Source organism: Pseudonaja textilis, chromosome 14 (genome assembly GCF_049901715.1).
Source record: "Pseudonaja textilis isolate UNSWEBS1 chromosome 14, rPseTex1.2, whole genome shotgun sequence".
NCBI lineage: Eukaryota > Metazoa > Chordata > Lepidosauria > Squamata > Elapidae > Pseudonaja > Pseudonaja textilis.
The window spans coordinates 13,545,688-13,558,273 of record NC_142003.1 but is presented as its reverse complement, the minus strand read 5'-3'; the positions used below and the strand labels follow the sequence as shown (position 1 = coordinate 13,558,273).

The following is a 12,586-nucleotide window of genomic DNA, read 5'->3' as shown; positions in this document are numbered from 1 at the left end:
CGTTTAATGTAGGGTTACGTTTACCGATTCTTCCTCTCTTCTTCAACTGTTCCATCACTTTTCTGGCAGTGAGAAGAAAAAAAAGCAAAATTGAGAAGGCAGCAGGCGTACATTAAGAAATCAAAATAAAGTGAATTTTCAATATGTAGTGAGCGCTGAAGGAATTGTTTCTGCGTGGAGGTGGCTCAGAGTGCTATTTGAAGAGGTGGCTAACTCTGCCTTAAGGTTTTCCCTGAATTTATAATCATATATTTTGTTTTAATCTCCATTTGCCCAAAATGTGCCATGGTGCCATGTGGAAAAAAAGAGAAAATGAAAAAGGGAAATCAAAAGTCAATGCAGCAACTACAACTCGCCTCAGCACGAAAAGGCAAACCAGAGATTTTCTTTGCTCTGGCTTGCCTTAATTCAACAAGAAACCCCATTCCCTGGGAAGGGAAGGGTTAATGGATGAGAGTCAACAATCTTGTAGGGCTGACACAGTTGTTTTGCAGTGTCTGTCTGCACTTGTGCTGTGAATGCATTCGCCATAGCAACAGCCTAATCAACCCTCCGGCTTGCCAGCCTCCTATTTACAAATGGGGCAGGGGGCTTTTCTGCAGGACTGAACGAGCAGCTTGGCAAGAGAGAGGCAGCAACTTTGATGTCATATTGCATTTCTCTAAAATGGCCATAAATACACATTGATTAAAAAATTGGGTTATTTTGTGTGGATGTTGTCTTGTCCTCAGAAAATTGCAAACATTATTCATTCCGTAAGTGTTTTGCTGTCTGTTCTAATAAATATTTTAATTGCCATGGCGTTTGGACCATGAAAACTGAATAACAAAAACAAATATGGGTTGCTATTTTTTGCAAACTAAGAAATTTAAAAAAAATGAAGATAGATTGCTACTGTAATTAAAAAGCCTTGTTAAACTGTCGTTGCAAAAATTATTTACGGCAAAATCAAATCTTGTCGCATATGAAATATTGTGTGTTTATTTATCCATTAATTGATGCTTTGCTTCACCATGGAAAACAAAACAGGGTTTTGATGGCATTGTTGTGGTCACCATCTTGACTTTTTGACTCCGCTTCGTGCAACATTTGATTGATTTGGTTATAGTCCCTACTGTATAATTTTAATGTAGACGTGATCCAAAGTCATAGGAGGGATTAATAACGGAAGAATGTCTGGCTTCGAGAGTGTGACATTTAAAAGAACATTGAGGATGCTAGAACAATGTCATAATGAAATATTGGGTTGGTCAAGATTGGGATTTCAGTTCAGCTGGAGCTTGTTCAGGTGTTCAGTAGCTATTTAGGTTTATGTCACCGGGTGCTGTACAGGATTATTATAATGAAATCCAGATTGATAAAATTACAGTAAAATCAGCTGTAAAGCAATATTCAGATCACTCCCAAGCAAAGCAATATTCTTTCTGTGAGAAAGACAGTAAAACAGAGATATCTCTTAGGTGTGTCTTTTGTGTTGAATAAAGGGGTGGGGTAGCTGAATAGGTAAATGCAGGTGGGGGCTTCTAGGGGCCAAAATCAGCCCTCACTGGGCTGAGGAATGGACTGGCAGCCAGGCCAGAGAGCCAAAGACCAGGGGTGCATTTGGCAGCCTTGTTCTCTCGACGCTGAGTTCCACCTAACAGCCTGGCATTAACCCCTGAATCATCGCCCCTACCGTTGGCCTACTCCAGTCTCCCTCCTTGCAAAGTTGTGACTGGCTGCCGTCTTGATGTGCACAGATGCTTTCCCCATCAAGGCTGTGGTTACAGTCCACACACCAGAAACACCACAGAGAGCATAAGACTCCCGGTCTGCCCTCTTTTCTCTGTGCTGATGACATCATGGGAACATGACATCACCCTTGGCAGCGGAACACTGGCTCTTTAATGGGCTCATAGGAGAACCCCTTCCGCTGTTCTGGAGGAGAATCATGCGCGATGAAGGAGCCTCTAAGGCTGGTCCTTGTGCAGAGCACATTGCACATGCTTCGATCGGCCCTCTTGCCAGGGGTCCCTTTTGTGATGGTCTCAGCCCGGACTCAGGAACGGGCTGTGTGGGAGAGGGTATCGGTCTCTGTGGGCGAAACCTCCTGTTTCTTTCTTGGTGCCCTCAATGCCATCATTTGCCAATGAGGCGGCCGATGGAGACTTTCCTGTGGAGGAGGCCATTCTCCTATGGAAGGATTTACAAGGGCCTCCAACAGGAAGTTAGGAGCCTCCTTCAGGAAGGAGCGGGGACAGAGGTGTGATTCGGCAGGTTCTGACCAGTTCTGGAGAACCGGTAGCGGACATTTTAACTATTTTGGAGAACCGGCCAATCCCACCTCTGACTGGCCCCGCCAACCCCATCTCTTCTCTGCCTCCCGTTGAGTCCCAGATGATCGGCTGGGTCTCCTTTGGTTGCCCTGCCCAGGAGAACGGAGCTGGAAAGCAGGTTAGTGGGGTGGGGAGGGGAGGGGGATTTTGCAGGATTCTTCCCCTGCCACACCCACAAAACCACACCCACTGTTAGTGATTGGGGACAAACCCCCAAACAGAATGTGCAGCAGCAGTCAAGCCAGGCAGCCAAATGAGAGAGGAAGGGCCCTAGAGTTTACACACACTGATGACAAACACTGTTTTTGTAGTTTAAATAGTTGTTTAATCCAATTAGAGTTTAAACATTGTCAATCAGTCCATATGTCATTCACAAATATATCCATTCAGTAACTTAGTCCATTTACTAGTCAGTTCTATATCCTTATCTTCTTGTAAAGATATCTTCTCCTCTGATACCTTTCCTTTTGAAGACAACGCTGAGTATTCACAGGATATCAGCACATCAATGAAATAGTCCTTTCGTTCAGGTATTCAAACAGTTGTAGCAAACAGTAGCAAACAAACAGTAGCAAGCAGACAAAACAAGCAGAGAGAGATTACGTTTCTCTTACTGCCTTTTATTGCCGTTTGTAACCGCACCCTTAATTAGTTAATTACAAGCAGTTTGGTGCTTAAAGCTACAAGTTACAAACACCCAAACCTTGGTTTTATATATTTATTCACCCAAACTTAGTTGGTGTATCAATGTTATACCCAACACCCACCAAGCCATGCCCACAGAACTGGTAGTAAAAATTTTTGAATCTCACCGCTGGGTAGGGGAGCAAAAGTTCTCAAAACCAGCATTTTTAACTACTTTTAAAAAGTAGAAGCACACACAACAACATTAAAGGAGCAACGTAATAATAATAAGCAGAGCAAACGAAGAAGAAAGAATCTAAAGATGATTTTTGAAGCAGATCAACTCCTAAAATATTCACCATGTTTGAGAAACTGGTTCAAGCATTGCTAGAAATAGATTTTGTCTAATACTGTAATTGTTTTAGTTAACCTTCCTGCCTTAAATTGACACAGTTTAGATGGACTTGATAATGTTGTGGTCAGGCCCTAAAAGTAATTTGAGTAGCAGGTGTGGGTCCCTGGGGATGTCATTCTTTGCAGCCCCCACCCTTTGAAAAGACTGGGCGACAAAGTGACAGCCCCACAAACTAAAACTAGAGAGGGCTGAATTGCCACATGGATACATGGGGGAGACATTGTGAGTTTGCAGATTGCACTAAATCAGGGTCCCCAAACTTGGCAACTTTAAGACTTGTGGACTTCAACTCGCTATGCTGGTTGGAGAATTCTGGGAGTTGAAGTCCACAAGTCTTAAAAGTTGCCAAGTTTGGGGACCTCTGCACTAAATCATAATAATAAGATTTCAGCTTCGTAAGTTGCATTTGTGAATTCGGGTTTGGGATCTGGTGAACTTGGACCCTGGTGGCTCAGCTAGATTTTTCTCCAAAGATGCTCTAAACACACTAGCACAAACATGTAGAGCGGCTTTACACATCACACTAGGCTGTCTTCAAAAGCAGACCACAACTGGTTAAATTCACATAAAACACTTTAACCTAAGCCATGGTTTTTAAACAACTGTACCTAACCCCAAAACAATAAAACCAGGGGTGTTTGCAGTTTTGTGTCTATGTGTATAAAAGGAAAATGACAGCTGCAATTGTGGTTGAAGCCTCTGCTTTATGTTGCCGTGCACATAAAAATGGCAACCATTGTGACTTTTTTGCCCCACTCCCCTGCAGTTGCCCCTGAGCCAAACCTTTCCAGAGCCTGTGATATTTTCGTTAGCATTTTTTACTGCAGGGATCCCTAAACTTGGCAACTTTAAGACTTGTGGACTTCCAGAATTCTGGGAGTTGAAGTCCACAAGTCTGAAAGCTGCCAACTTTGGGGACCTCTGTTTTACTGTCTGCATTTGACTCCTGAGTGGTGGGCAACAGACGGGCTGCCCATCGGACCTGGCCTTTAAGAAAACCCAGCTGCCCCCTCCCTCCCCAGACAGACTGAAGGATCTACCAGGATGATGTCACGCAGAGGAAGCCCCCCCACCCTTGGGGCAGAAGACGGAGAGCCCTTCTCTGTGGCACATGGGAAGAGCTGTTCAGGTCCCAGAGCCAAGGAAAATGTACTTGGAGGTAGAAAAACACGGAGGCTGCAGCCAGAGTGTGTGGAGTGGCATTTCTTTGGTCTTGGTCCCTCCAAGCAAATTGGCTAGGAGTGGGAGGGAAGGGAATTGAGGTGGACGCCTTTGGGGGGCTTCTGGCCAAGAGTTTCCCACCCACCACACGGGAGAGCCGTGGCTTTCCTGCAGGAATCGTTGCTTCTTTGCACATGAAAAGTGCAACATTTAGGCGTGCAATCTATTTTGGCTGGAGACAAGCAGGAACAAAAACACACCCCAAGATTAAATAAAGTGAAACCCTCAGTTTTCAGAAGGGGCTGCAACACTTACATCTCTTAAATATGCCACAATTTTCTTGCCTACAAAACAAAAACTTTTGTATTTTGACAAATCTTACTTATCCTAAAAGTTTTTATTTGGTTTCAGTGGGAGAAAAATACTGCTTTTTTTTTTGCTTTACATAATTGTTTTCAATAATGAGCAATGAGGATTGTTTGGGGAGCGGACTGTTCAGCCAGTGGAGGATTTAACACAAACTGTTAGCTACCAAATTGAATGTTGATTATATTTGTAAGTAATTTTTGCTTAAAGTCTGTATAATACAATAAAACTAGATGTGAAAATTTACAAATATACAATCCTGTGTATGTATAAATACCATTAATCAAAATAGCAGTATTATAACAGCCTTTTTATAACTATACTCTGCATGTGTGTGTGTGTGTGTGTGTGTGTGTTTGTGTGTGTGTGTTTGTGTGTGTGTGTGTGTTTATGTGTGTGTATCATTCCATCAGCATTTTTAGCCATTGTATATCCGCTGTAGGATGAAGGCCTGTTCCGCATGTTTTCAGCCCATTCGGTCCTGAGATTTCCTTTGCCAATTGGGCCCACAATACTTGCATCAATCCATCTTGTTTTAGGTCTCAGATTAACAGAGTTGGAAGGGACCTTGTAGGTCATCTAGCCCAACCCCCTACCCAAGCAGGAGACCCTACAGCACTTCTTTCAAAAGAGACCCAAAGCAAGATGGATTAATGCTATCAGCAACTATCTATCTATCTATCTATCTATCTATCTATCATCTATATCTATCTATCTATCTATCTATCTATCTATCTATCTATCTACCTTTCTATCTATCTTTCTTTCTATCTCTATCTATCTATCTATCTATCTATCTATCTATCTATCTATCTATCTATCTATCTATCTATCTATCTATCTATCTATCTATCTACCTTTCTATCTTTCTTTCTTTCTATCTCTATCTATCTATCTATCTATCTATCTATCTATCTATCTATCTATCTATCTATCTATCTTATAAATATCTAGGATAATTAAAAGCACAAGAAGGAGTTACAGCTACAATTAAAAAGCCAATGGAAATAGCCTACTCCTTAAAACCTGGTTGAAGATAAAAGGCTTTTAAATCAAGAGGGACATTTTGGAAGAAAAGGGAAACTAGCATAAATATTTGCTAATGCGGGAACAGAGAAATGCTTGCTTTTCATCCTTCCTTTTTAACAGGGAAAGGCACTGCTTTCCTATTTATAGTTGGTCTGTCAGTAGTCCCAAAGAGACTACTATAAAGAGAGTGGGATTTGTTTGGTTTTAAGGAGTGAATTTTTAATGTAACTTCCCTCAAATAACTGTTGTTTTGTGTTCACAGCGCAACCCATTATATTTATTTATCCTGAATGCATTTTATCAGGGAAATATCCTGGGCTCTTTTTATGAATATGGCAGCTCAATTCTCCCAAAAGACGATCCAGTATTAGAGGGGTATAGAGTAATTGGTAGCTGAAACTTGTCAACTGGGCTGAGCAAATCCATGTTTTCCAGCGCCTTGTTCTGAGTGTAGAGAAGAAGCATAATTGTGGATGATAACAAGCTTAATCTGTTCGTTTTCTCCCCAGGGATCTTTCCAGTAACAAGATCAGCACCTTAAATGCTGAAATGTTCCTGCATCTGATTTCTCTGGCAAAACTGTAAGTACTTCGAGATCTCCTGTTTTGCAGCACTGCAAATAATTCCGCATAATTCTGCGGAAGAGGAACATTTACACTGCACTCAGGGAACCTCAGGGGGGGTTAATTAAAGAAACTTCTAGTCCTCAATCTCAGTGGAATGGCTTGTTGAATGGAGACAGTGGCTAATAAGATCACATACTGGCTGGGGAATTCTGCAAGTTGAAGTCCACTTGTCTGAGAGCTGCCATTGGGAACCCCTGCTCTAAACCAGTGGTGGCATACCCATGACATGTGTGTCAAAGGTGACATGCCACAATGTATTGGGTGACACACCAATGTTCGCCAACACCCGACAACAATTATTCTTGAAAGCACACCCTGCTCTTACGCACTTTCCTGAGGCTGTGGAGGGCAGGCAAGAATGGGGTGTCTCATGGCCTCCGGACAGAAGTGATGTGCTATGGGTTTAGCTAATGTTATGGCTGGTTCGGTGAGCCGCCAAATCCCACCCCTGGCTGGCCCCACCCACCCTGCCCTGCCCCTCCCACCTCTCCCCTTCCAGGACTCTCCACACGGCCCATTTTGGATGCAGGGCCCGCGTGGAGGCTCAGAGAGACAGGGAAGAAAAGGGCCTCCTGGAGGCTGCAGAAGTCCGGAAACAGGCCCATTTCCGGCCTCCCGAGGGTCTCTGGAGCCTGGGGAGGGGGGGGAAACAGGCCTCCTGCCCTGGTGCAGGAGGCCAACTAGGCCACGCCCACCCAGCACCCAGGCGGAGAGCCCATTGATGAAATTTTTGAAGCCCGCCCCTGCCTCCGGAGCCTCCAAAAGTCACATGAGGATGGAACGTGCTTTGGTGTGGCCTTTAGGGGCTGCAGAGGCCACGGGGGAAGCTGCTTCAAGAACACGGCGGCCTCAGGTGGGCCACAGGGAGAGCAGGAAGGGAAGATGTGCACACCGGACCTCATGGAGCCCTGGGCTGGGCAGGGGCCGTCGCCCTCTTCCCCAATAGCACGGGGTGGGCTGTTGGAGAGACAGCCCTGGGGCTAGGGGTTGAAATCCAGACCCGGGCCTCGCCTTCGAGCTCAGCCTTGGGTGCCGCTGTTCAGGCTGGCCTAGATGGGGAGGGGGGGAGATAGAGAAATGTTTCTCTTTCTGGAGCGGGGAGGGGACACACCAGCAGAATCAAATTAGGCATTTCTCGGTTTTTTGTATGTACCCTGAGAGTTTGTGCACTGGAATCAAATTTGTTGTGTGTCTCATCACATTTGGTCAATAAAGCCATTCCCTCCCCTCTCCTTTCATTCCTTCCCCCTCCCCCCTTCCATTCCCTCCCCTTTCTTCCCCTTCCATTCCTTCCCTTCCCCTTCCCTTCCCTCCCTCTCCTTTCCTTCCCTCCCCTCCACTCCCATTCCCTCCCCTCCCCTTCCTCCCCTCCCCTTCTCCTCCTTCCCCTTCCCTTCCCTCCCTCTCCTTTCCTTCCCTCCCCTCCCCTCCTCTTCCCTCTCCTTCCTTCCCCTTCCCCCCCCCTCCCCTCCCTTCCTCCCCTCCCTTCCTCCCTTCCCCTCCCCTCCCCACCCCTTCCCTCCCTTCCCCTTTCCTTCCTTCCCTCCCCTCCCCTTCATCCCCCCTCCCCTCCTCCCCTCCCCTCCCCTTCCTTCCCCAAATTCCATGCGGAATTTTACAATTAAAAACAAATCGACAACACATACACAAATAGAAAAAAGAGAGAAGAAAAAAAGAAAGAAAAGCAAAAAGAAAGGAGAAAGAAAGAAAACGGAAAAAAAAAAACTTTAAACACTTGTTCAAAGCGAAGGGTGTTTAATGCACCATTGCAACCTGTTTCAATCGAATCCCACATGCCGTCAATTTCCCCTGTTCCTGATTTTGAGCATCTCTCATTAGCAGAACAAGTTGAAGAAGATGTTGGGAATGACTTTTTAGACTAAGGTCAGCACACACTACTAAAGGCAGGCAAAGAATTCTAGCATCGTTTTTTTTCCCTACCGGAACTGAGCTGGCTTTTGAAACGTCTTTCTAAGAAGAAGGGGATTTTGGAAGCATGTGCAGGGAGCATGGTAGCCATGCGATATGTGCTGATAGGAGCCAAGGGACAGTGGGAATATCCTGTTCACAAAGCTGTAGCTGTCCCAAGGGAAAAGTTTGTGGGAAAAGCTTTCCTATTAGTAGTCGTCCTTGAGAAATTTCGAAACAACATTTGCTTAATTTATACGGCTGCAAAATTTGATGGAGAATTTAGAAACAACGGAAAAACAATAAAGTGTGAACAAGATGCATGAGAAAGATGCTTCAACGATGATAGAAGCTGGGTTAGGAAAGGTGCCATTTTAAATTGTGACTTGCTTGCTGGACAAACCGTAGTGGATTAGTTGGCACAATCCAAAAAGCCAGTGATTCTCAATCTATTCTTCGCTATAGACTCCTTTTAATTACCTTTTATGGCCATGGACCACAGATCCCAAGACTTCAGATTTAAATCATAACATTTCTTTAAGCCTTTGTGGACCCCCTGTGACAAAATTGTGTCGCTCCCCCCACCCCCCAGGAGTAAGCAGACCACAGTTTGAAAACTGCTACAATAAGCCACAACAGGTAGATTCACACTTCAGGCAACTACCAAAATCTAACAAACAAGTAAAAATTATTATTACCATCAAAGGCCAGCCCAGAGTTCGATATAAGATAGGCGACTATATGCAAGTGAACGTTTTAACGGAATAAATAAAATAAAAGCAACAACCAACAGATAAAGGAAACAAGGACAATTTATGCCTAGTGCTCTGTTAAACCATAATATGAATGTCCTGGAAAAAAATAACCATGACCCAGGGCCAGGATGGGCGTGGCCAGGTTGACATCACTCGTGTCAGGGGCACCTGTGATGGCTTGAGTGCTCAGCCAGTGAAAATGGACATGCCCCCCGGCTCTGTTTTCACTGGCAGAGGGTTGTAATTTAGTTTAGGTTATATTAGGTTAGTTTATTGTCCTTGCACCTCGTACAACAAAATTGAACACCATCTTCCATGTACATTATGACTGTGAAAATAAACACAAACACACATCCTTCACATTCTACACACGGAATTGAAAACCCCTGATATTGCATTAACATTGCCCTACACATTGGAATTCAGTAGAGTTCCTGCCCTGGGATAGAAGCTGTTTTTCAGCCTGTTTGTCCCTGCTTTTATTATCCTGTACCGTCTGCCAGATGGTAATAGTTCAAAAAAAAGGGATGCCCAGGATGAGATAGATCTTTGAGGATGTATTGAGCTTTCTTGTAGGAGGCCGTGGCACCCAAAATGGAGCTTGGGAGCCTGTTTTCGCTGGCAGAGGCACTGCAAGCCGGTTGTCATGCTTCTGTTGGAATCTGATTCCGAGGGGGAGGTCGAACAGCTGACAGGGAGTGGGAGTGTGGCTCCCGGTGGCTGTGGAAGAAACTGGGGAAGGACACAGTCCGGCTGGGCCTTCAGAGGAAGACCCAGGGCCCCCTCCTCTTCATCCTAGGGCACGCAGGGAGGAACGGAGAAGGGAGCAATGTGAGTTACATGGGTTACGGGGGAGAAAAGGGCCCTGATTCCTTTCATTTGCTGCAGGTGGGAAAACAGGATTTTAAAAGGGTGTTTGCACACAGCACCTTGCTGGAGGCAAAATGTGATGACCCGTGGCATGGCACAAAAGCAACAAAGTCCCTTTAATACCTCCAACTTGGCCCCCATTGTCCAGTTATCATCGGCTGGAGAAAAAGCTGCTCTTGGGTGAGTTTTTTTCCCCAGCCGATGATAACTGGACATTGGGGGCCAAGTTGGAGGTATTAAAGGGACTTTGTTACTTTTGTGCCATGGCCCAAGTCATCATACCGATCCTTCACTGTTTCTAGGGTGGCCCCACAGACCAGATCTTAAGTACCCCGTGGGCCGGATCTGGCCCCCGGGCCTTGAGTTTGACACCCCTGGCCTAATGTGAATCCATCCTGTTTCCAAGCCCGGATCCGCTTTTCTGGCAATGGCTGAACCTTTAGTTGTAACAGCAGCAACAGCAGTTTCATAATATAAGTTACCTCAATCATCCAAGCAATTCTAGGAACAAGCAACTTACTTATTACAGCAATTTAAAAAGTAGTAATAATGCAATGTAATTCCAAAAATATATCACTATACCAGGGAAGGAAACACCAAGAGCCAAGGAGTAGATTTTTATTTTATTTATGCATTAGATTTTTATTACTTTATAAGTAACTCAAGGTGGCAGGCAATGCATAGTGTTCCTCCGTCTTGTGGGAAAAGCAGTGAGTCAGATACAGCCATTTTTAGCTAAGCTGTTATTTTGACACAAAGAGTTGTATAGGCCTTTTTGACAAAGAAAACACTGATAGTTCATTCCTACAACCCTCGCGTTAGACATGAAGGCTGCTGCCCGTAGATAAGCCATCTTCTGCTTCTTCAAAACTGAAACCAAGAAAAGCATCTCAGGCCAGAAACCAAGAAAAGAAGGACTAGGAGAGACAGGACAGCAACGTTCCAATATTTGAGGGGCTTCCACAAAGATATGGCGGTCAACTTATTTTCCAAAGCATCAAAAGGCAGGACAAGAAGCAACGGATGGAAACTAATCAAGGAGAAAAATCAGGGGTGGGATTCTACCGGTTTGGACCAGTTTGAGCAAACTGTGTGTTAAATTTGCACCTGGTTCTTTGAACCAGTATTTGAACCAACCAACTGCCCCCCCCCACCCCTCCCAGAAGTCTCCATGAGGCCCATTTTCGATGCAGGTATGTGTAGGGTCTGCACGGAGGCTCTGGGAGGGGGAAAATGGACCTTCAGGAAGTCCAGAAACGGGCCTGTTTCCAGCTTCCGGAGGGCCTCAGAAGCCCGGGAGAGGCCTTTTTTTGCCCTCCCAGAGGCCCAAGGGAAGCCTCCGGACCCTCGGGAAGGCGAAAAACGGCCCTCCCTGAAGTTCCGGTAGGCCACACCCACCATGGCCACGCCCACCCAGCAACTGGGCAGCGAACTGGTTGCTGGAATTTTTGAATCCCAGCCCTGGAGAGAATCAATCTAGAACAGGGTCTCCAACCTTGGCAACTTTAAGATTTGTGGACTTCAACTCCTTGAATTCTGGGAGTTGAAGTCCACAAGTCTTAAAGTTGCCAAGGTTGGAGACCCCTGATCTAGAAATAAGGAAAAATTGCCTGACAGTGAGAACAATCAACCAGTGGCTTGTCTTCAGAAGTTGTGGGCACTCCATCCCTGAAGGGCTTTCAAAAAGAGACTGGACAGCCATTTGTCTGAAATGGTCTATAGAGTCTCTTGCTGGAGCAAGGGTTGGGCTAGAGGACTTCCAAGGTCCCTTCCAACTCTATCATTCTATGTTCTACATCCTACCATTTTGGAGATGTTGCATCTCTGTCAAAGGCTTAGCAGGGTGGCGGGACGGATGCCTGGGGCCATCGGTCAAAAGCAGCTTTTAAGCCTGAGAGCTAGTTCTCAGGCAATCCTTATTTTCTATCTCTGCGTTTTTCCTTGGATTAAATAAATTCCTCAGTCTCAGTTAATCTTCTGTCTGCCTTGCTCTGAGATTTCCTCAGAGGAGGACTGACGTTCCTGTCATGGAGGCCAACTGTTCTTAGCTCCTTCCATTGTATAGTTTTGTGAGTCTCACTGTCCAGCCAAGCAATGGAGTGGCCTCTGTCAAGCTAGGGGCCTCTCAGAAGCTGGTTGCAGGTCTCCTGTTCCAATGAAGGAGAATATTTGTACCTCTGGGTTGAAGTGAGGAGTTGTTGGTCCTCTCTGAGTTTGGTTGTTTTCTTGAAAACGTTTCATTATTCAAACTCGGTAGCATCATCAGAATGAAACTTCTGCTAATGAAACATGTGCAAGAAAGCAGCCAAGCTCAAAGAGCACCAAAGACCCCCCAAGTCTCCTGTTCCTTTGACCTCTCCAAAGTCGGTGGGCTTTGTTTTGAATTCACAAGCAACATCTACTAAAGGAAGAAGTGGGTGAACTTTCAGATGTTGTCTTAGAACTAAAGAGTTTTAGAGGGCAAGAGTATTGAATGTGTCATGCCCCTGTTGGAGACTGACTCTGAGGGAGAGGAGG

The 12,586-nt window shown here is 45.2% G+C and overlaps 1 protein-coding gene across 3 annotated transcripts in view; it reads left to right on the top strand.

The window, feature by feature from the left end:
• LOC113438931 (polycystin-1) overlaps positions 1-12,586 on the top strand; it is a 210,331-nt gene that overhangs the window by 52,537 nt on the left and 145,208 nt on the right. For all 3 annotated transcript variants that reach the window (XM_087912603.1, XM_087912602.1, XM_087912601.1), the window contains exon 2: positions 6,420-6,491. In XM_087912603.1, coding sequence (XP_087768729.1) covers positions 6,420-6,491 — 72 coding nt within the window. The remainder of the gene's footprint in view (positions 1-6,419; positions 6,492-12,586) is intronic.